Here is a 24,591-nt window from a genome sequence, read left to right as displayed (position 1 = left end):
AATCCACGATGCCCTCAGTCATGAATCACCTACCAAATACTCCCTCCACTCATTTTTACTATGTTTTGTTAGAAGTCAAAGTTTGTAAAGTCTAACCATATTTGTTTGAAAAAACATCAACATCAACGATACTAAAATTATACAATATGAAATTTAACTTCATGGCGCATCTAATGATGTTGGTTTCGTATACTGGATGTTGATATTTATTTCTATAAAGCTGGTTAAATTTTTACTAAGTTTGACTTTAGACAAATCTTATATGCGGAATAAAAAGAACCGAAAGGAGTACCAAACAAATTTGATAGAAACGAAAGTGGAGGTATGTTAAACGACACATGTACACCACAGAAGTTTGGCCAGTGGGCATGGGAATGCACTAAACAATGATGCTCTTATTGAATCGCATAAGGAAACTCAACTGAAGAATCTTGAAACCCCAACAACTTCACAACATCCATCACAGTACAGATACAGAAACATGCATCATCCAAGTGCCACAGCCTCGCGGGCTTTCGATCGGAACCAAACAACATGACGTTCCTCACATCATCCAGACAATCCTGAGAGTGACCACCACGTACGCACTTCTTATGTTGCCGAAGACATTATGGAAACCAAAGACCGAATGATCTTCCCATGGCTGGCTTAGTAGTCGTTGCCGGCGACGGCGGTGTGGTCGTCGCACATGTACAGGTACCGGTAGACGACGCCGGCGAGGCCACCGCCGATGAGCGGGCCGGCCCAGTAGATCCAGATGTTGGTGAAGTCGCCGCTGGCAACGGCGGGGCCGAAGGAGCGTGCAGGGTTCATGGACCCGCCGGAGAAGGGGCCGGCGACGAGGATGTTGGCGCCGACGATGAAGCCGATGGCGATTGGAGCGATGGTGCCGAGGGACCCCTTCTTGGGGTCGGCGGCGGTGGCGTACACGGTGTAGACGAGCCCGAAGGTGACGATGATCTCCATCACGACGCCCTCGAAGGCGCCCACGCCGGAAAGCCCGTGTGTAGGGGTCGCCTGAGAAAGAAAACAGTCCGTATCAGCGTCGTTCGTTTTCGTGCTCCACCGGCCGGAAAGCGCACACATGTACATGGGCTGGGGATACGTACCACGCCGGTGCAGAACTGGACGAGGAAGGCGCCGACGATGGCGCCGAGGAGCTGGGCAACCCAGTAGAAGATGCCGGTGAGGATGGTGATCTGGCCGCCGAGGGCGAGGCCGAAGGTGACGGCAGGGTTCACATGGCCGCCGGAGATGTTGGCGCCGACGGCGACCGCGACGAACAGCCCGAACCCGTGGCAGATCGCCACGGCGATCAGCCCGGATGGGTCAAGCGGCGCGCCGCCGCTCACCTTGGCTGCAATTTTTTAACTTTTCGTTAGCACGCACTCGTCGTCTTCCACTTTAGCCATACGAGCAGAGCATGCATGTGCCGTAATTGTAACAGAACTCACAGTAGGCGATGGCAGAGCCGACGCCGGCGAAGACGAAGATGAGGGTGGAGATGAACTCGGCGATGTAGGCCTTGAAAGAGGCCAAGCTGAAGGAGTCATCGAACCGACCGAAGGCGATGGAGGCAGGCATGGTGGCTTAGAATGGCCCAAAAACCGAGCTGGGGAGGATGAGACGGAATGTTGTCGCTAAGAATACGGATCAGAGACTCGGCCAGTGTGCTCTTATAATGGGCTGAGTGGCTCTTCAGTTTGAAATAAGAAAAAATGTAGGCCTATTTTTGGTGTTGGGTTCGTGTATCTCTATTCCTAATGTAACTAGTAGAATGCCCGTGCGTTGCTACGGGCTATAATGTATATAAATGAATTAAATAAATGATTAAGGTCACCTCTATGGTCGAAGCTCATTTCTTCCTCGTACGTCCGGGCATGTTCGGACTTCAAATGGGCGCCCAACGGTCTCAAAACTCAACCGACTGGACAGTCCGGGCTAAACCCGGGCATGGGCAGCCCGGCCCGACGACCCGGGCCGGGCCAGGTCGGGCTTGACATTCAGGCCAGGCTCGGGCTTTGTTTTGCAGCCCGAAAGATAATTCGGGCCGGGCTCGAGCTTCAATTTTCTGTATTTCAGGCCGGGCTTTCGGGCTTCGGGCCGGGCTTGCACGTGCGCGTACTAAAAAACAGCATTCGGGCCGGGCTTTCGGGCTTCGGGCTTGATTTTGGGCCGGGCTCGGGCTTGAAAACAGGGAGTATTTTAGGCTTCGGGCTGGGCTCGGGCTTGAGAAATGAAGGTCGGGCTTTTACAAGCCCGGCCCGAAACCCGGCCCGGCCCGACGTTTGCCCGGGTTTAGTACAGGCTGCCCCAAATCCATCTCATATATGGGGAGCAATGTCGTTGTCCGAACTATCCGCCATGTTATTTCCAACACGCGGTCCCAACACAACACAAAACCCCACACCATGAGGCACCCTTCCCTCATGTCGGACCCTCTCTCCTTCCAGCTCAGTTTCCCACCATAGCCTAATATTTCTCGCTGGAGCCCTCTACTTTATAACCGGATGAGACTCACCTCACTTTCGTCCTGGCGCCCTCTTCCCTTCATACCATACTTCCCCACGGACCACCAAGGAGGAGTGCCCCCACCAACCGCTTGCTCTCCGCCATGATCCCCTCCTCCCGTGTTCGTGCCGATCCGCCACGACCATCAAGGCGGAGGAGGCGTGCGCCGCCCATGACGACCCCAAGCAAAGAAGGCAAATTCGATGTCTCATGAGGCATTGCCATGTTGTAACATACAGTTGAATGTCATGCATTACCACAAAACAAAAATATGATGGCTGTTGTTGGGGATGCAACTAATACGCCACCGCGTCTGTTATTAACTATTAAAACAACAAACTAATGCATTTACCCTTCTATCCTAAAAAATATATTGTATGACCTGATCAAAAAAATATGACTGCCTTATCCAATTTGCCACTTTTTCTTAAGTAGGGAAAATATTCCGCTCACATTCGTAACTGAACAAATCAACCACAGCCTCCAACCCGCTCACTCTCAACTCTCACTCCTATCACAAAATCCACTAAAAAGAGATGTGAAGTATTTCTAAATCCCTGCCAAAAGAATATATATTACCAATAGTCCAGTACCGACCTTGTGAATTTGGTTTGTTATTCAAGTCATGGCCGCAACAACACTTTTTCTATTCTCTGTTCATTATGGAAATCAGCGTAAGTTGTGTTATCATCAGAAAAAGATCAGATTTCAAAGTTATTTATCCAATTATCTTTCATATTCGTATTGACATTGTGCAGTTTCCTTGCAAATGTGTATCTTTGGATGGCCTTTAACTAAGTACATTCATATATAATGCTCTAGCACCACGTTGGAAGTTATAGCAATGCTTCATAATTTGATATTGGCTTATGGCAAAGTATTACATCGCCAAATTATAACGACAATAATTTTATGAACCGAATTAGCAACATCAGTTTTAACAGCAGAGTAAAAACTTGTTATTAGCGAGTTTCAAATGAAAGAATAGTCAGGGTAGACATCAAGCGATGAACAAGCATAATATTTGTTCGTTTCCACTTGAAATTTGTCATATCAAGTGTCTTGCCTGCATCGATAAGACTTTTGGACTTCCTTCAGTACAAACATCAATACTCTGCATAAAGTAGCAGCAGTGATAAATGATAATCAACATTTAAAAGTTCCATAAAGGGACATGATGAAAGCTCACAAAACACTAACCTGATAGCAATTGTATCTGATGACAATATTATTGTGAGTGAAAAGAAAAAATATTAGTTATCGTTGTTTCTGTCTGCCTCCCCAACAAATGAAACCTGAGGAGTCATATTGAGTAAGAAGTTCGGCATTGACTGGGTACTGTTTGGATTGAAACCCAATTATAGGAGTCATGCCAAAAAAAACTGGTCGCTGCTTTCATTCTGCGTCCACGGACAGGCGAAACAGGGGCAGGGGAATCGTTCGCCAAAATATCTGCACGCACCATCTCTGGCGAGGTGGGCCTGGGTATAAACTAAATGGCCCCTCAGCTTTCCTGTTTAGATTTCTAAACTGGACCAATTGTTAACATACATTTGGATCATTATCATGCTCTTCACCATCGTCTTCTTGAGCACGAGATCTGATATATGGATTGAGGTAAAATATTTAATCGTCTTGCTGGGGCTGAAGGCGAGCGGCAAGAAGTGGGGGTTGAACTGTGGCTTGGAAGAGCACTATGTATAATTTGCATTTGATTCAATTGGAAATTTCATGGCTGTGGGTGAGAGTTTCCTCGTGTGATGTGACCCTTAAGAAAACATATAATTTCTTAGTGCTCCTAGAGAATCATAGGACATAATCAATGTATTAGTTAGCATAAGAGAAGAATCACTGCATCACAAATGTATCTACAGAGTACAGACTGACCTTGTGCCTCTCATTGACAAGGAGCTTGCAAGAAGACACAATTGAAACTGGTGCCCCCCATGACAATAACGTTCTTGGAGTTTGCAGCTGCTGCCGTGACATTCATCCTATTCTGTGAAAGAGAAAATTGGCAACGATGTTTAGGTTTGCCATCGCTGCATTCATGCTTATCTTTCATAGAAAGAAAACAGCAAAACAATTCCAAATCTCCGAATATCTGCTATTGTGGTGTTGTGCATGAAATTATTAGCCATCCCACTGTGACCAGGGAGAGATATATACAGTACCTGGTGAGTTTATCAAGAAGGAATAGTAAAGTAAGTGAAACAAAACAAACTGAAAGGTTTCTTAAAGTTGAACAGGAAATAATGGACAAAGAAGCTTGAAGCCTTTTGAGCCGACTAAAATTAATTGAATATTTACCATTAGAAGTTGAAGGCAGATCTGAAATTTAGTGGGTAGTGGCAAGGAGAACAACTAATGATAAACTAAATCATATACATCACATCACGTTCAGCAATGTATCCTCACTATTGAGATTTTTATACTACAAAAATTTCCGAAATTGTTAAACATAGGATACAAACTAACAGATATGCTCCCGTACACGGCACACCCTCCCTTAAAAAAATCTATAACCGGGTCCTCCTTGTCCTATGGGTTGACTCCTATGTACTAATTGCTTCAGAATGCAATTACATGACATGGGGTGGGATACCACGTACTATACCTTGTGGGGATATGTGAAAGCAGTCAAGAGTACCACAGAGGTGGCGCCGAGCGAATCAGCGGTAGAACGGGATGAACGATCAATTATTCAATTCAGAGATTGCCGCCTCGTTCGTCAGGACACACTGTGAATCTGGAGCACAGGCAGGGGTTGCGGCCTCCAGGCGATTCGGGCCATGACGTGTTGACGACAGGGGGTTGCGTCCTCCAAGGTATACCTTATATTAGCCTCGCCGTGTATGCTTCTTCACCACCGCGGACACTGCCGTTAGTTGGTGCACGACGCAGCAGTCAAGGTGATCGCCAGGGCGGCCTGGCTCCTTCGAATTCCTCTACCAGCCAGCGTCGCCCTGCTCCTGAGCCTCCCCTCCATGACCGCAATGCCAGTTCATTGCCCCCAGGCGCCATGAACGGTCGCAGCGTAGGCTCGCCGGATTGGCGGTGGTGGCCTAGAACATCTAGGGCTACTCCATGCGAGGGATCTCTGCGGTTTGACGGGCGAGTCGCTAGCATGGTGAACATCTAGGGCTACTCCATACTGAATGGCAGAGCAAACAAATTGAAGCAAGCATGCCTGAACCAAACAGAGGTGGACTCCATCGATCAACCAGACAATTATCGCAATGATCGGATGGATTGACTGGAGAGATGGATGTATGGACGCAAGATGTACCTCGAGCATGCGCCAGATGGAGGGGTCGACGACTCGACGGCCTTGACGGCGCCGTTGTTCCACTCGGAGCGGCGCTCCTCGGCGTCGAGGAACTTCATGCGCACCTGCACGCCGGGTGCCCAGGCGCCGATCAGCGCGTCCTCCACCTCCTGCTTGGGCACGACGAACTCCCCGGCGCCCTGGCGCGGGTAGTAGGTGACGGTGAAGAGCGTGCCCTCTGCCGCGAGCCGCACGGCCTCGTCCACCTCCTCGGGCGGGACCCGCGCGCGCGTTGCGTGGCCGGCGCTCGGCGCCCTCGGACGCCTGCTGGGAGACGGCGGGGTACCTGGGCGCGCGGCGGATCCCGGCGAGCAGCTCCCCGTCGGCGCGGCGCATGAAGACGACGGCGTCCCCGGCCATGAGCAGCTTGGCGTTGACTAAAATGGCATGATTTGGAACAAAGGCGCTGGGTGTTTCCTTACTTTGACGGTGGTTCGAGGGGATCGTGCGAGGGGATGAAAGAACTTACATTTGGTGGGAGGGGGCATCGATGGGGCACCAATGAGGTACATAGGAAAGGTAAGAATCGATGCGTTAGGAAAGTTAGGATTTTGAATTGATTTTCATGAAAATAGGGTTTTAATGTTTGTAATGTGATTTCTGTACCTGCCCGTTTGTGACGGTGTCTGGTTAGGAAAGTTTGTAAATGTTAAGAAAGTTTTTATTGGGAAAGTTTGTAAATGTTAAGAAAGTTTTTATTGGGAGGGTGAAAAAAATCAACGTGAGGATATGATGATGGAAGGAGAGACCAAATTAAACCAAACAAAAATAAACCAGACGAAAATAAAGCTGACGAAAATAAACCGTGGACGCAATCCTACCAACTCAGTCATTAGGAGTAGAGATAGTTGGTAGTCTTTGTTCTAGGGTGTTTTGTCCCACCTCTCACTTTTGCTGGTTTTCGCAAGTTGTTTTTCGTAAAAAAAATCGTTTCCTCTCTCACTTCATCGGTTTATTTTCGCGTTATCATCCCATACAATAAAATAAATCTGAACATATCAGAATTTTCTATGCTGGCGTAAATTATTTACTAATGTAAAATCAATCACGATCAATCTCTAATGATCAAATCTAAATTAATTAACATTACCTTAAATTGCTCAATAATAATCTCTACTTCTAATTGAACAGTTGGTAGTCTCTGTTCTGGGTTTTTTCGTCCCACCTTCCATTTTTGCTGGTTTTTTTCGTAGATTTTTTTCGTCCCCACCTCCACTTCACCGGTTTATTTTCGCGTCACCGTCTCACACAATGAAAGAAATGTGAATATATCAGAATTTTCCATACTGACGCAAATTATTTAGTAATGTAGAATCAATCACGATCAATCTCTAAAGATCAAATCTAAATTAATTAACATTACCTTAAATCGCTCAATCATCTGTACTCCTAATGGAGCAGTTGGTAGTCTCCGTTCTCGGTTTTTTTCGTCCCACCTCACTTTTGCTGATTTTTTATAGGTTTTTTTCGTAGATTTTTTTTCGTCCCCTCCCCCACTTCATCGGTTTATTTTCGCGTCACCCTCTCACACAATGAAAGAAATTTGAACATATCAGAATTTTTCATGCTGGCGCAGATTATTTAGTAATGTAGAATCAATCACGATCAATCTCTAAAGATCAAATCTAAATTAATCAACATTACCTTAAATCGCTCAATCACATTAATTAAAAAACAAATAATTAATTTTAAGAAAAATCGCTCAATCACATTAATTAGGAAACAAATAACCGATTTTAAGAAAATTAATGTGTAAATCATAACAAAGAAATCTCATCAGGCGAACGAGGCCCCTAGAACGCCCGTGCATAGCAGCCCTGTTCCCTTTCCCCTACCCAAAGTCGCCCTCTTTGTAACGCCCCGAGACCGATGTGCCAGGTGTCCTCCAGTTATTCACTGTTGTTGTCTTGTCATTGCTTGCGCGTCATGCATTGCATATCATGTCATCATGTGCATTTCATTTACATACATGTTCGTCTCATGCATCCGAGCATTTTTTCCGTTGTCCGTTTTGCATTCCGGCGCTCCGTTCTCCTCCGGTGGTCATTTCTACATTTCTTTCATGTGTGGGGATTAAATATTTCCGGATTGGACTGAGACTTGTCATGCGGCCTTGGTTTACTACCGGTAGACCGCCTATCAAGTTTCCTACCATTTGAACTTCGTTTGATGCTCCAACGGTTAACCGAGGGACCGAAAATGCCTCGTGTGTGTTGCAGCCCAACACCCTTCCAAAGTGGCCCAAAACCCACCTAAACCTCCTCCATCATCTCGGTCGTTCGATCACGATCGCGTGGCCGAAAACCGCACCTCATTTGGACTCTCCTAGCTCCCTCTACCTATAAATATGTGTCTCCCCTGAAATTTTCGGATCTTTCCTACCCCAAACCCTAGATCCAACTCCCTCCGCGCCGCCGGACACATCCTCGCCGGACGGACATGTCCGCTCGTCCCCGCGCCGCCACTTCCAGCCTCTCCTGCCACGCCATGTGGCCCGCCGGCCACCTCCCACGCCGCGGCCCGCCCGGGCCCGAGGAGGGCCCCCGCGGCCCAATCACGCCGCGCCGCCGCCTAGCGTCCCTGCCGCCCGTGGGTTCGACGCGCCACCGCCCGCCTCCTCGCCGGCGTTCACCGTCCGTGCCCACCTCCGGCGGTCGGAATCCCACCGCTCCGGCGCCTGAGCTTCCCCAGCCACCCAGCTCGCCGTTCGCGGCCGCTCGGTCCACGCGCCGCCTCCCGCGCCGAGGTCGCCGCCCCGTGCCTCGCCGGAGCGCCCCTGCCTCGCTGCTTTGGCTCCGGCCACCGCCACCGACCTCGCCATCACCATAACCGGCGAGCTCCCGCGCCGCCTCCTCCATCGCCGGTCGCCGTCCCGTCGCCGGATCCGGCCGGTTGGACGAGATCCACGGGTCCATCGATCCAAACGCGCATCTCCCGATCCGGATCTCGCCGTCCCGCTTCTCCTCGTCCCGTTGACTTTTTGCGGAGGGTATATTTTCACTAAGTCCCCGAAATTCCCAGATTTATATGCCCAAGTTCATCGTGCCGTAACTTTGCGTCTGTAGCTCCGATTCATGCATATAGCATATCAAAATGTTCGTCTCAGAGAGTACATCATTTCATCTCAATGCATCATTTTCTTTTGAGTTCATCTTGATGCCCGAAATGCTGTTAGAAGAGTGCTATCTGATCTGAAATTCCAGACAAGTGTTAATTTCACTAAGTCTGAAATCTGTTTACCATATGCATTTTTGCCATGCTTGTTTGAACCTGTTAATGTATGAATTGGCCGTAGCTCAGTGCTAGACTTTTGTTAAGCATCATGAATGGATCCCTGCCATGTATTTTGTTGCCATGTTTGAGTGCTGTAGCATGTTCATCTTGTTGCATTTAGATGGCTACTTGCTGTAAATCGCAGACCGTGGTCATATTTGAATTGCTCGCCATTTCCAAACCGTAACTCCGATTCCGGTGATCTTTATATCGTTTTCAAGCGATTTCATCTCATCTTTCCAGTGGCACACTTGGTTTTCCAAGTTGAGGCCAGGTTCATTCATTCCCTTGCAAATCATGCATATGCATCGCATACCGCATCCCGCATATCATCCCATGTTCATGTGTTGGTTGTTTACTTTGTTGTGTGCTTCTTTCCGGTGTTTGCTTCTTCGGGTTGGTTCTGGTAACGTCGCGTTTGTGAGGATCCGTTCGGCTTCGTCCGTTTGTCTTCTTTATGGACTCGTTCTGCTTCCTTGCGGGATTTCAGGCAAGATGATCATACCCTTGAAATCACTTCTATCTTTGCTTGCTTAGATGCTCGCTCTTTTGCTATGCCTATGCTGCGATACCTACCACTTGCTTATCATGCCTCCCATATTGTTGAACCAAGCCCCTAACCCACCTTGTCCTAGCAAACCGTTGTTTGGCTATGTTACCGCTTTGCTCAGCCCCTCTTATAGCGTTGTTAGTTGCAGGTGAAGATTGAAGTTTGTTCCTTGTTGGAACATGGAGATGTTGTTCCTTGTTGGAACATGGATTTTGTTGGGATATCACAATATATCTTATTTAATTAATGCATCTATATACTTGGTAAAGGGTGGAAGGCTCGACCTTATGCCTGGTGTTTTGTTCCACTCTTGCCACCCTAGTTTCCGTCATATCGGTGTTATGTTCCCAGATTTTGCGTTCCTTACGCGGTTGGGTTATAATGGGAACCCCTTGACAGTTCGCTTTGAATAAAACTCCTCCAGCAAGGCCCAACCTTGGTTTTACCATTTGCCACCTAGCCTCTTTTTCCCTTGGGTTAGGCCAGCCCAAGGGTCATCTTTATTTTAAACCCACCCGGGCCAGTGCTTGTCTAAGCGTTGGTCCAAACTAGAGCCCCTTGCAGCGCCACCTCGGGGAAACTCGAGGGCTGATTTTAGTTGTACGGATTGCTTATCCGGTGTTGCCCTGAGAACGAGATATGTGCAGCTCCTATCGGGATGTCGGCGCATCGGGTGGTCTTGCTGGACTTGTTTTACCATTGTCGAGGATGTCTTGTAGAACCGGGATACCGAGTCTGATCGGAATGTCTCGGGAGGAGGTCTATTCCTTCGTTGACCGTGAGAGCTTGTCATGGGCTAAGTTGGGACACCCCTGCAGGGATTTGAACTTTCGAAAGCGTGCCCGCGGTTATGGGCAGATGGGAATTTGTTAATGTCCGGTTGTAGAAAACTTGAAGTTGACCTTAATTAAAATGCATCAACCTGCGTGTGTAACCGTGATGGTCTCTTTCCGGCGGAGTCCGGGAAGTGAACACGGTGTTGGAGTTATGCTTGACGTAGGTTGTTCTAGGATCACTTCTTGATCATACTTTATCGACCGTGCTTTGCCTTCTCTTCTCGCTCTCATTTGCGTATGTTAGCCACCATATATGCTAGTCGCTTGCTGCAGCTCCACCTCATACCTTTACCTTACCCATAAGCTTAAATAGTCTTGATCGCGAGGGTGCGAGATTGCTGAGTCCCCGTGGCTCACAGATACTTCCAAAACCAGCTTGCAGGTGCCGTTGAACCATGCAGATGACGCAACCAAGCTCAGGAGGAGCTCGATGAAGATCTTGTCCTTTGTGTTGTTTCGTTCTAGTTGATCAGTAGTGGAGCCCAGTTGGGGTCGATCGGGGACCTTTGTCGCATTTGGGGTTCTTCTTTTTTTTTTGGTTCCATAGTCGGACCTTGATTGTATTTGGTTGATGTAATGCTTTATTCATGTATTGATGTGAACTGGCGATTGTAAGCCAACTATGTATCTCTTTCCCTTATGTTTTACATGGGTTGTGTAAAGATTACCTCACTTGCGACATTGCTTGCAATGCGGTTATGCCTCTAAGTCGTGCTTCGACACGTGGGAGATATAGCCGCATCGAGGGCGTTTCAAGTTGGTATCAGAGCCTTCCCTGACCTTAGGAGCCCCATTGCTTGATCGTTTTTAGCAGCCGTTGTTGAGTCTAGAAAAAATGTTTTGAGTCATTTAGGAATTATATATCGGAGAGTTTAGGAATTCTTTTTACTTCCTAGTCTCCTCATCGCTCTGGTAAGGCATCCTGACGTAGAGTTTTGACTCCTCTCTTCTCAAATTTCACTAAAAAAATTTAGGATCACGCGGGTATCTTGGAATCGTTCCGATGGTTTTGTGACGAGAACATTGTCTTGGTGCCTCCTGTCAGGGGTTTTGTGGAAGTGTCCCGGGGAGTTGAGCTCCGAGGTGTTGTCGTCATAATTTTATCGTTGCAGTTCTGGAATACCTGAGTTTAGTACGCCGACATCGAAAATCTCTTTTATGCAGTTCATTGGTGAGATAACCTCGACGCCACCCAGTACTGGGGCGGGAGTTCGGGAGTATTGCCATAACTTGTATAACGGATGCTTTTTGAAGGTTGAGGTAGATGGTTTCCGAAGTTTTTCTCGGTTATGTGTTGAAGGATGGATACAGCTGGATGTAGGATTTGCTAGATTTGGGTGAGATATTATGCTTCCCCTGTATCCCCAACACCTGATTGCATAACCGGAAAGGTTCGGGAGTTTCATAGGTGGGAATTCAAGTAGCTCGTAGGATATCTTTCCGACAGATGTATGATTTGAAATTGGGGTTCGACGTCTAGTGGTTCGCCTATTCACGGTCGGTTTTACAGTGGTCTCGTTGTGTCTTAAAGAGTCCTTGGCTATGCCGACTCGGGGACGCTTCGTATGTCATGTGCGCTGCCTTGTACATGATGGTGCTGTACGGTCGAGCCCGTGTAGGCCCCACCATGAAAACTTCGGACGAAATCTCTATCATATGTTTGTTCCGGCTTATTCTGCAAGCCAATCCTTTGTTTTTGGTTTTGAGTTGTGGTATTCGAGTTGCTTCGAAGTCAAATGTTGATTCCATACCTTTTCCAAGTGGTGTTCTCATATTCCTATGTGAATACTAATCCTTCTCGATCATCGAGTTTGTCATTTCAATTTCTTTTCACCGGCGTGTTTCTCTTCAAGTGGATCCGATCATTTCAACAACCGCAAGATCAAGCATCAGTTCTTCTCAACGGTGTTTGTTTCATCCATCTCCAAATTGTCTTTGTTTTTCCCACCCTCCCTCCCTTTGTTTTTCTCCAAGGATTCAGATCTCTTAATCGAGTATCCATATTATTGATGTGAAGTCTCTCCATTCTTTTCTATCAATATTCTTATCCGGTGATTCTCATGAAGATTCTAACGGAGCTTCAAGTTCGTCTATCATCACTCGTTTTCTTCTCCGGTGGAACCAATTCAAGCTTTCGGTGTTGGTCATATCTTTTTCCTCGTTTCAAATACCCTCTCATGCCGGTGCACCTCATAATAATTCACTTCTCACTATTCTTTTGTTCCGGCGTGCTCAAGCTTTCTCAAAAGGCTCGTCTTGTCATTCAAGATCCGTTCAACCTAGTTCGAGGTTGTTATCTTATTCAAGCCATTTAATTCAACCGGTGCAATCTCTCTTTTCAAGCAATCATTCAACGATGTTTCTTTTGAGTGGGCCCTAACCCACAGGTCTTTGTCCAGGATCTTACCTGACTCTTCTTATTCTCCCGGAGCTTTTCAAATTCATCTCAAAGTTTGACGTAAGAATGAATTATCATGAGTCATATGTATTTCTCCAAGATCTATCAAATTCTTTTAACCGTTGGTTCAACCTTTCTATTCGTCATCCCGGAGTATCTCAACATTTCTTGGTGGTGTTTCTCATCATCATCCTCTGCATTTGAAGACCAAAACAAGAGTTTCTCTTAAATCTTGCTCCATTCTCTTCAAGATTCGTGATTCTAGCTTGTTGCCATCCTCTCATAATTGTTTTCAATTGTGAGATATTCTTTTCATCCATCCGGAGCAATTCAGGAGTCTTTTCAGCTTGTGCCTCTGAAGGCCATCATTTCGGAAGGTTTATTCATTCTCAGCATTCAGTTATCATTCTCCAATCTTGCCGGTACATCGTTCAAGTGATCTCTAATCAGTTCGTGATCTCTTCGTTCTCATGTATCTAAATCCTAGCAAGTATTTTCGTTCATTTGCTAATTCCTCCTGGTGTTTCTTTATCTTCTCTTCGTTCATTTTTTTAATTCTTACGGTGGTTCATTCAAGATTTCTCTTCCTTATCAATTCATTCGTTGTTTCAATTCTACCGGTGGTTCGCTGAAGACCTTCCTCAAGTTTGCGATATATCTATATTAATCCTTTTTACGAGAATGAGTAGTATGCCAAATACGTTGATCGTCATCAATTTAATTGGTGAATGATAATCATAATGTAATTCTCATTCTTGTTTCATCGAGTGAACTCAATTTCCTATTCCGGAGGCTCATCAAATTCTCGTCTTCATTTGTTTCATCTTTCTTTTCCGGAGTTCTAGTTTTCCGCTTTATCTCATCACGAAGTCCATCTAAATCATTAAAAGGTTTCACCTTGTGTTTCGAACTTCTCTTCATTTTTGTTATTCTTTTGTTTTACCGGAGTTCTTCATGAAGTTTCTACATGATGGTTCATCAAGGATTTAATTTCCTTTCGAAGTATTCATCCAGATTCTTTTCAGAGGAGCGCAAGTATTCTTTATCTTGCATTTCAAAGTGCAATTCTTTCAACCTTATCATTTGAGGTGGTGCTATGTCATTCTTCATAATTTGAGTTCATGCTTTCATGATTCACATGTTGTTAAGAGTGAGATATGTTAAATTCATCAACCTCTTCGTTGGAGTTTTCTTGGGTTATATTTCACCTAAAGCTTCCCCTAAGGATTGTTGCTATTATGGTGCTTATAAATGACCCAAGTTCTTCATTCATCTTTTCCAGTGCGATATACTTTCTCGTCAATTTGTTCATATCAATCCAATTTTTTTCCCGTGAGTGGCAGGTTGTCACCTCATAATTTGAGATGGATTTCATAAGACCATATCAAGCTTATTCTTTTCGTTGTTGGTTTTCCAACAACTCCGTTCTAGCATTTGTCGCAAGCGTGCTCCCTGGAGATCTTGTTTCCCTTCGTTCATCCCATTCCATTATTACTTTTGTTCCGGAGGCAATGTATTGTGATTTCATCAAGTATCTTCTCATCTTATCAAGTTCTTATCTAATTCCTTTTCTTTTCAATCGGAGTGCTTTCAACCTTGTTCTTCCTTGTTCCTCTTTTCTAATGGAGTGTTTTCAGCTTTGATCATCTCCGTTGTTTCCTTTACTCAAAATGGCTTAACCTCGCAAGGTTCTTTTGTTTCACTCGTTTGTCAAAGAAGCAACCTAGTTTTACCTCTTCTCTTTATCTTCAGTTTTCCCTCCGTTGCCATTCTAGATCTCGGGGCGAGATCCTCTCGTAGTGGTGGAGTGTTGTAACGCCCCGAGACCGATGTGCCAGGTGTCCTCCAGTTATTCGATGTTGTTGTCTTGTCATTGCTTGCGTGTCATGCATTGCATATCATGTCATCATGTGCATTTCATTTGCATACATGTTCGTCTCATGCATCCGAGCATTTTTCCCGTTGTTCGTTTTGCATTCCGGTGCTCCGTTCTCCTCCAGTGGTCATTTCTACCTTTCTTTCATGTGTGGGGATTAAACATTTCCGGATTGGACCGAGACATGTCATGCGGCCTTGGTTTACTACCGGTAGACCGCCTGTCAAGTTTCGTACCATTTGGACTTCGTTTGATGCTCCAACGGTTAACCGAGGGACCGAAAGGCCTCGTGTGTGTTGCAGCCCAACACCCTTCCAAAGTGGCCCAAAACCCACCTAAACCTCCTCCATAATCTCGGTCGTTCGATCACGATCGCGTGGCCGAAAACCGCACCTCATTTGGACTCTCCTAGCTCCCTCTACCTATAAATATGTGTCTCCCCCGAAACTTTCGGATCTTTCCTACCCCAAACCCTAGATTCAACTCCCTCCGCGCCGCCGGACACATCCTCGCCGGACGGACATGTCCGCTCGTCCCCGCGCCGCCGCTTCCAGCCTCTCCTGGCGTGCCACGTGGCCCGCCGGCCACCTCCCGCGCCGCGGCCCACCCGGGCCCGAGGAGGGCCCCCGCGGCCCAATCGCGCCGCGCCGCCGCCTAGCGTCCCCGCCGCCCGTGGGTTCGGCGCGCCGCCACCCGCCTCCTCGCCGGCGTTCGCCGTCCGCGCCCACCTCCGACGGTCGGAATCCCGCCGCTCCGCCGCCTGAGCTTCCCCGGCCACCCAGCTCGCCGTTCGCCGCCGCTCGGTCCACGTGCCGCCTCCCGCGCCGAGGTCGCCGCCCCGTGCCTCGCCGCTTTGGCTCCGGCCACCGCCACCGACCTCGCCATCGCCAAAGCCGGCGAGCTCCCGCGCTGCCTCCTCCATCGCCGGTCGCCGTCCCGTTGCCGGATCCGACCGGTTGGACGAGATCCACGGGTCCACCGATCCAAACGCGCATCTCCCGATCCGGATCTCGCCGTCCTGCTTCTCCTCGTCCCGTTGACTTTTTGCGGAGGGTATAATTTCACTAAGTCCCCGAAATTCCCAGATTCATATGCCCATGTTCATCGTGCCGTAACTTTGCATCCGTAGCTCCGATTCATGCATATAGCATATCAAAATGTTCGTCTCAGAGAGTACATCATTTCATCTCAATGCATCATTTTCTTTTGAGTTCATATTGATGCCCGAAATGCTGTTAGAAGAGTGCTATCTGATCTGAAATTCCAGACAAGTGTTAATTTCACTAAGTCTGAAATCTGTTTACCATATGCATTTTTGCCATGCTTGTTTGAACCTGTTAATGTATGAATTGGTCGTAGCTCAGTACTAGAGTTTTGTTAAGCATCATGAATGGATCCCTGCCATGTATTTTGTTGCCATGTTTGAGTGCTGTAGCATGTTCATCTTGTTGCATTTAGATGGCTACTTGCTGTATATCGCAGACCGGTGCCATATTTGAATTGCTCGCCATTTCCAAACCGTAACTCCGTTTCCGGTGATCTTTATATCGTTTTCAAGCGATTTCATCTCATATTTCCAGTGGCACACTTGGTTTTCCAAGTTGAGGCCAGGTTCATTCATTCCCTTGCAAATCATGCATATGCATCGCATACCGCATCCCGCATATCATCCCATGGTCATGTGTTGGTTGTTTACTTTGTTGTGTGCTTCTTTCCGGTGTTTGCTTCTTCGGGTTGGTTCTGGTAATGTCGCGTTTGTGAGGATCCATTCGACTTCGTCCATTTGTCTTCTTCATGGTCGTTCTTCTTCCTTGCGGGATTTCAGGCAAGATGATCATACCCTTGAAATCACTTCTATCTTTGCTTGCTTAGATGCTCGCTCTTTTGCTATGCCTATGCTGCGATACCTACCACTTGCTTATCATGCCTCCCATATTGTTGAACCAAGCCCCTAACCCACCTTGTCCTAGCAAACTGTTGTTTGGCTATGTTACCGCTTTGCTCAGCCCCTCTTATAGCGTTGTTAGTTGCAGGTGAAGATTGAAGTTTGTTCCTTGTTGGAACATGGAGATGCTGTTCCTTGTTGGAACATGGATTTTGTTGGGATATCACAATATATCTTATTTAATTAATGCATCTATATACTTGGTAAAGGGTGGAAGGCTCGGCCTTATGCCTGGTGTTTTGTTCCACTCTTGCCGCCCTAGTTTCCGGCATATCGGTGTTATGTTCCCAGATTTTGCGTTCCTTACGCGGTTGGGTTATAATGGGAACCCCTTGACAGTTCGCTTTGAATAAAACTCCTCCAGCAAGGCCCAACCTTGGTTTTACCATTTGCCACCTAGCCTCTTTTTCCCTTGGGTTAGGCCAGCCCAAGGGTCATCTTTATTTCAAACCCCCCCCCGGGCCAGTGCTTGTCTAAGCGTTGGTCCAAACTAGAGCCCCTTGCAGCGCCACCTCGGGGAAACTCGAGGGCTGGTTTTAGTTGTATGGATTGCTTATCCGGTGTTGCCCTGAGAACGAGATATGTGCAGCTCCTATCGGGATGTCGGAGCATCGGGTGGTCTTGCTGGACTTGTTTTACCATTGTCGAGGATGTCTTGTAGAACCGGGATACCGAGTCTGATCGGAATGTCTCGGGAGGAGGTCTATTCCTTCGTTGACCGTGAGAGCTTGTCATGGGCTAAGTTGGTACACCCCTGCAGGGATTTGAACTTTTGAAAGCCGTGCCCGTGGTTATGGGCAGATGGAATTTTGTTAACGTCCGGTTGTAAAAAACCTGAAGTTGACCTTAATTAAAATGCATCAACCGTGCGTGTAACCGTGATGGTCTCTTTTTGGTGGAGTCCGGGAAGTGAACACGGTGTTGGAGTTATGCTTGACGTAGGTTGTTCTAGGATCACTTCTTGATCATACTTTTATCGACCGTGCTTTGCCTTCTCTTCTCGCTCTCATTTGCGTATGTTAGCCACCATATATGCTAGTCGCTTGCTGCAGCTCCACCTCATACCTTTACCTTACCCATAAGCTTAAATAGTCTTGATCACGAGGGTGCGAGATTGCTGAGTCCCCGTGGCTCACAGATACTTCCAAAACCAGCTTGCAGGTGCCGTTGAACCGTGCAGATGACGCAACCAAGCTCACGGAGGAGCTCGATGAAGATCTTGTCCTTTGTGTTGTTTCGTTCTAGTTGATCAGTACTGGAGCCCAGTTGGGGTCGATCGGGGACCTTTGTCGCATTTGGGGTTCTTCTTTTTTTTGGTTCCGTAGTCGGACCTTGATTGTATTTGGTTGATGTAATGCTTTATTCATGTATTTGTGTGAAGTGGCGATTGTAAGCCAACTATGTATCTCTTTCCCTTATGTTTTACATGGGTTGTGTAAAGATTACCTCACTTGCGACATTGCTTGCAATGCGGTTATGCCTCTAAGTCGTGCTTCGACACGTGGGAGATATAGCCCCATCGAGGGCGTTTCACTCTTCCCCACCAGTGCCGCCTCCACTCACCTTCTTTCCTTAAAGCGGGGAGGCCCCAGATCGAGTCGAGGAAGTCAGCGGGGCGGCGGCCAGATCCATCACGGCCACATCTCGTCGAGATGGGCCACGCCGGGAGAGGTAGATCGAGGGGGTGGACACTGTGTGCATCTTCTCTCATGGGACGCCGCTCCGACCCGATCCGGTGAGAAGGCAGACCTCCATGGGCGGCAACGAGGGCGGCTGGCGACGGGTGATGGCCAGCCCTCTCCCTCCCCTCCGGCCCTCCACACTATGTTTCCTTCAAATGATTCTCCTCTAGATGGCGATGCAGGTGATACGTCCATTTTGCATCATGCTTTTATATCGATATTTATTGCATTACGGGCTGTTATTACACATTATATCACAATACTTATGCCTATTCTCTCTTATTTTACAAGGTTTACATAAAGAGGGAGAATGTTGGCAGCTGGGATTCTGGGCTGGAAAAGGATCAAATATTAGAGACCTATTCTGCATAGCTCCAAAAGTCCTGAAACTCCACGGAAGACGTTTTCCAAATATATAAAAAAATACTGAGAGCAAGAACTTCACCAGGGGGGGCACACCCTGCCCACGAGGGTGGGGGCGTTCCCTACCCCCCTGGGCGCGCCCCCCTACCTCGTGGGCCCCCTCGTGGTCCTTCGGTGGCCATCTTCTGCTATATGAAGTCTTTCAATGGGAAAAAATAACAAGCCATCTTCTCGGACGAAACTCCGCTACCACGAGGCGGAACCTTGGCGAAACCAATCTAGGGCTCTGGCGGAGCTGTTCTGCCGGGGAAACTTCCCTCCCAGAGAGGGAAATCACCGTCATCGTCATCACCAACGCTCATCTCATCGGGAGAGGGCAATCTCCATCAACATCTTCATCAGCACCATCTCCTCTCAAAACCCTAGTTCATCTTTTATATCCAATTCTTGTCTCCAAGTCCGGGATTGGTGCTAGTAGGTTGCTAGTAGTGTTAATTACTCCTTATAGTTGATGCTAGTTGGTTTAATTGGTGGAAGATCATATGTTCAGATCCTATATGCATATTAATACCCCTCTGATTATGAACATGTTTATGCTTTGTGAGTAGTTACTTTTGTTCCTGAGGACATGGGAGAAGTCTTGCTATTAGTAGTCATGTGAATTTGGTATTCGTTCGATATTTTGATGAGATATATGTTGTCTCTCCTCTAGTGGTGTTATGTGAGCGTCGACTACATGACACTTCACCATTGTTTGGGCCTAGAGGAAGGCATTTGGGAGTAATAAGTAGATGATGGGTTGCTAGAGTGACAGAAGCTTAAACCCTAGTTTATGCGTTGCTTCGTAAGGGGCTGATTTGGATCCATATGTTTCATGCTATGGTTAGGTTTACCTTAATACTTTTGTTGTAGTTGCGGATGCTTGCAATAGAGGTTAATCATAAGTGGGATGCTTGTCCAAATAAGGGCAGTACCCAAGCACCGGTCCACCCACATACCAAATTATCAAAGTACCGAACGCGAATCATATGAACATGATGAAAACTAGCTTGATGATATTCCCATGTGTCCTTGGGAGCGCTTTTCCCTATATAAGAGTTTGTCCAGGCTTGTCCTTTTCTACAAAAAGGATTGGGCCACCTTGCTGCACTTTATTTACTTTTGTTACTTGTTGCTCGTTATAAATTATCCTATCACAAAACTATCTGTTACCACTTATTTCAGTACTTGCAGAGAATACCTTGCTGGAAACCGCTTATCATTTCCTTCTGCTCCTCGTTGGGTTCGACACTCTTACTTATTGAAAGGACTATGATAGATCCCCTATACTTGTGGGTAATCAAGACTCTTGTCTGGCGCCGTTGTCGGGGAGTGAAGCGCCCTTGTTAGGTGGAATTTGGTAAGGAAAAACTTATATAGTGTGCTGAAATTTACTGTCACTTGTTATTATGGAAAGTAATCCTCTGAGGGGCTTGTTCGGGGTATCTCCACCCCGGCCAGTAGAGCAAAGAGTTGCTCCTCAACCTACTGAACCTACTGAAAATGAAAATGGATGCTTTGAAATTCCTTCGGGTATGATAGAAAAGCTGCTGGCTAATCCCTTTTTAGGAGATGGAACAAAACATCCTGATGAGCATCTAATATATGTGGATGAAGTTTGTGGACTATTTAAGCTTGCGGGTGTACCCGGAGATGGTGTTAAGAAGAAGGTCTTCCCTTTATCTTTGAAGGGAGATGCATCGACATGGTATAGGCTATGTGATGATATGGGGTCTTGGAATTACAAACGATTGAAATTGGAGTTTCATCAGAAGTTTTATCCTATGCATCTTGTTCATCGTGATTGCAATTACATATATAATTTTTGGCCTCGTGAAGGAGAAAGCATCGCTCAAGCTTGGGGGAGGCTTAAATCAATGTTATATTCATGCCCCAATCATGAGCTCTCGAGAAAAATGATTATTCAAAATTTCTATGCTCGGCTTTCTGATAACAATCACACCATGCTTGATACTTCTTGTGCTGGCTCTTTTATGATGAAGACTATTGTATTCAAATGGGATTCATTGGAAAGAATTAAACGAAACTCTGAAGATTGAGACCTCGACGTAGGTAAGGAGTCAGGTATGGCACCTAGTTTTGATTGTGTTAAATCTTTTATGGATACCGATATTTTCCTTAAATTTAGCACTAAATATGGACTTGACTCTGAGATAGTAGCTTCTTTTTGTGAATCTTTTGCTACTTATGTTGATCTCCCCAAGGAGAAGTGGTTTAAATATCATCCTCCCGTAGAAATAAAAGTAGCTGCACCTATTAAAGTTGAAGAAAAGATTTTCACTTATAATGATCCTATTGTTCCTACTTCTTATGTTGAGAAACCACCTTTCCTTGTTAGAATAAAGGATCATGCTAAAGCTTCAACTATGGTTCGTAAAAGCAATATTAAAACATATACACCTCCTGAGAAAGTTAAAGTTGAACCTAATATTACTACTGTTAAAGATCTCTTATCTGATAATATTGATGGGCATGTTATTTATTTCTGTGATGAAACTGCTAGAATTGCTAAACCCTATGCTAAAGATAAATCTAGATATGTGGTAGGCATGCCTGTTATTTCTGTTAAAATAGGAGATCATTGTTATCATGGCTTATGTGATATGGGTGCTAGTGCTAGTGCAATACCTTATTCCTTATACAAAGAAGTTATGCATGATATTGCACCTGCTGAGATGGAAGATATTGATGTCACAATTAAACTTGCCAATAGAGATACTATTTCACCAATGGGAATTGTTAGAGATGTTGAAGTCTTGTGTGGGAAAACTAAATATCCTGCTGATTTTCTTGTTCTTGGTTCCCCACAAGATAGCTTTTGTCCCATTATATTTGGTAGACCTTTCTTGAACACTATTAATGCTACCATAGATTGCAAAAGAGATGTTACTATCGGTTTAGATGATATGACTCATGAATTTAATTTCTCTAAATTTAGTAGACAACACCGTGAAGAAGAATTACCTAGTAAGGATGAAATTATTGGTCTTGCTTCTATTGCCGTGCCTCCTAGTGATCCTTTAGAACATTATTTGCTAGACCATGAAAATGATATGTTTATGAATGAATGAAGGGAAATAGATGAAGTATTCTTTAAACAGGAACCTATTCTGAAAAAACAATTTACCTGTTGAAATCTTAGGGGATCCTCCTCCACCCAAGGGTGATCCCGTGTTTGAGCTTAAACCGTTACCTGATACTCTTAAATATGCTTATCTTGATGAGAAAAAGATATATCCTATTATTATTAGTGCTAACCTTTCAGAGCATGAGGAAGAGAGATTATTGAAAACTCTGAAGAAGCACCATGCTGCTATTGGGTATACTCTTGATGATCTTAAGGGCATTAGCCCCACTCTATGTCAACATAAAATTAATTTGGAAGAAGATGCTAAACCAGTTCATGATCATCAACACTGGCTGAATCCTAAAATGAAAGAAGTGGTAAGAAAGGAAATACTAAAGCTCCTTGAGGCAGGTATAATCTATCCCGTTGCTGATAGTCAGTGGGTAAGTTATGTCCATTGTGTCCCTAAGAAGGGAGGTATTATTGTCGTTCCTAATGATAAAGATGAATTGATTCCTCAAAGAATTATTACATGTTATAGGATGGTAATTGATTTACGCAAATTAAATAAGGCAACTAAAAAGGATTATTACCCCTTACCTTTTATCGATCAAATGCTAGAAAGATTATCCAAACATACACATTTTTGCTTTCTAGATGGTTATTCTGATTTCTCTCAAATACCTGTGTCAGCCAAAGATCAATCAAAGACTACTTTTACATGCCCTTTTGGTACTTTTGCTTATAGATGTATGCCTTTTGGTTTATGTAATGCACCTGCTACCTTTCAAAGATTCCTAATGGCTATATTCTTTGACTTTTGTGAAAAGATTTGAGAGGTTTTCATGGACGATTTCTCCGTCTATGGATCTTCTTTTGATGATTGCTTAAGCAACCTTGATCGAGTTTTGCAGGGATGAGAAGAAAGTAATCTTGTCTTGAATTGGGAAAAGTGCCACTTTATGGTTAATGAAGGTATTGTCTTGGGGCAAAAAGTTTCTGAAAGAGGTATTGAAGTTGATAAAGCCAAGGTTGATGCTATTGAAAAGATGCCATGTCCCAAGGACATCAAAGGTATAAGAAGTTTCCTTGGTCATGCCGGATTTTATAGGAGGTTCATTAAGGACTTCTCAAAAATTTCTCAGCCTCTGACTAATTTATTACAAAAATATATACCATTTGTTTTTTATGATGATTTTGTAGAAGCATTTGAAATACTTAAGAAAGCATTGATCTCTACACCTATTGTTCAGCCACCTGATTGGAATCTACCCTTTGAAATTATGTGTGATGCTAGTGATTATGCTGTAGGTGTTTTTCTAGGACAAAGAGTTGATAAGAAATTAAATGTTATTCAATATGCTAGCAAAACCCTAGACAATGCTCAAAGAAATTATGCTACCACTGAAAAAGAATTCTTAGCAGTTGTATTTGTTTGTGATAAGTTCAGACCTTATATTGTTGATTCTAAAGTAACTATTCACACTGATCACGCTGCTATTAAATATCTCATGGAAAAGAAAGATGCTAAACCTAGACTTATTAGATGAGTTCTCTTGCTGCAAGAATGTGATTTACATATTGTTGATAGAAAAGGAGCTGAGAACCCCGTTGCAGACAACTTGTCTAGGTTAGAAAATGTGCTTGATGACCCACTTCCTGTTGATGATAGCTTTTTGGATGAGCAATTAAATGTCATAAATGCTTCTCATACTACTCCATGGTATGCTGCTACGTCTTGAGCTTGCGTTGATTTTCCCCGAAGAGGAAGGGATGATGCAGCAGAGTAGCGTAAGTATTTCCCATAGTTTTTGAGAACCAAGGTATCAATCAAGTAGGAGGCCACGCTCAAGTCCCTCGTACCTGCACAAAGCGATAGCTACTCGCAACCAACGCGATTAGGGGTTGTCAATCCCTTCACGGTCACTTACGAGAGTGAGATCTGATAGATATAATATTTTTGGTATTTTTGGTATAAAGATGCAAAGTAAAAAGTAAAAGCAAAGTAAGAAAGCAAAGCAAGATTAAAGTGATGGAGATTGATATGATGAGAACAGACCCGGGGGCCATAGGTTTCACTAGTGGCTTCTCTCAAGAGCATAAGTATTCTACGGTGGGTGAACAAATTACTGTTGAGCAATTTATAGAATTGAGCATAGTTATGAGAATATCTAGGCATGATCATGTATATAGGCATCACGTCCGTGACAAGTAGATCGAAACGATTCTGCATCTACTACTATTACAACACTCATCGACCGCTATCCAACATGCATCTAGAGTATTAAGTTAAAAACAGAGTAACACCTTAAGCAAGATGACATGATGTAGAGAGATAAATTCATGCAATATGAAATAAACCCCATCTTGTTATCCTCGATGGCAACGATGCAATACGTGCCTTGTTGCCCCTTTTGTCACTGGGTAAGGACACCGCAAGATCGAACCCAAAGCTAAGCACTTCTCCCATGGCAAGAACTACCAATCTAGTTGGCCAAACCAAACGGATAATTCGAAGAGACTTGCAAATATAACCAATCATACATAAAAGAATTCAGAGAAGATTCAAATATTATTCATAGATAGACTTGATCATAAACCCACAATTCATCGGTCTCAACAAACACACCGCAAAAAGAAGATTACATCGAATAGATCTCCACAAGAGAGGGGGAGAACTTTGTATTGAGATTCAAAGAGAG

General features: G+C 45.2%; 1 protein-coding gene across 1 annotated transcript; it reads right to left on the bottom strand.

The window, feature by feature from the left end:
- Positions 1-375: 375 nt before the first annotated feature.
- LOC100037645 (probable aquaporin TIP2-2) lies at positions 376-1,711 on the bottom strand. The gene is made up of 3 exons (XM_044567024.1): positions 1,455-1,711; positions 1,110-1,357; positions 376-1,017 (listed from the first exon to the last, which is right to left on the bottom strand). Exons 1-3 carry the CDS (start codon positions 1,582-1,584, stop codon positions 649-651), a joined length of 747 nt encoding a protein of 248 aa, XP_044422959.1. The 5' UTR covers positions 1,585-1,711; the 3' UTR covers positions 376-648.
- Positions 1,712-24,591: the final 22,880 nt, after the last annotated feature.

This window comes from Triticum aestivum, chromosome 7A (assembly GCF_018294505.1).
Source record: "Triticum aestivum cultivar Chinese Spring chromosome 7A, IWGSC CS RefSeq v2.1, whole genome shotgun sequence".
NCBI lineage: Eukaryota > Viridiplantae > Streptophyta > Magnoliopsida > Poales > Poaceae > Triticum > Triticum aestivum.
The sequence above is the reverse complement of the archived record's forward strand: the minus strand, read 5'-3'. Positions and strand labels throughout refer to the sequence as shown.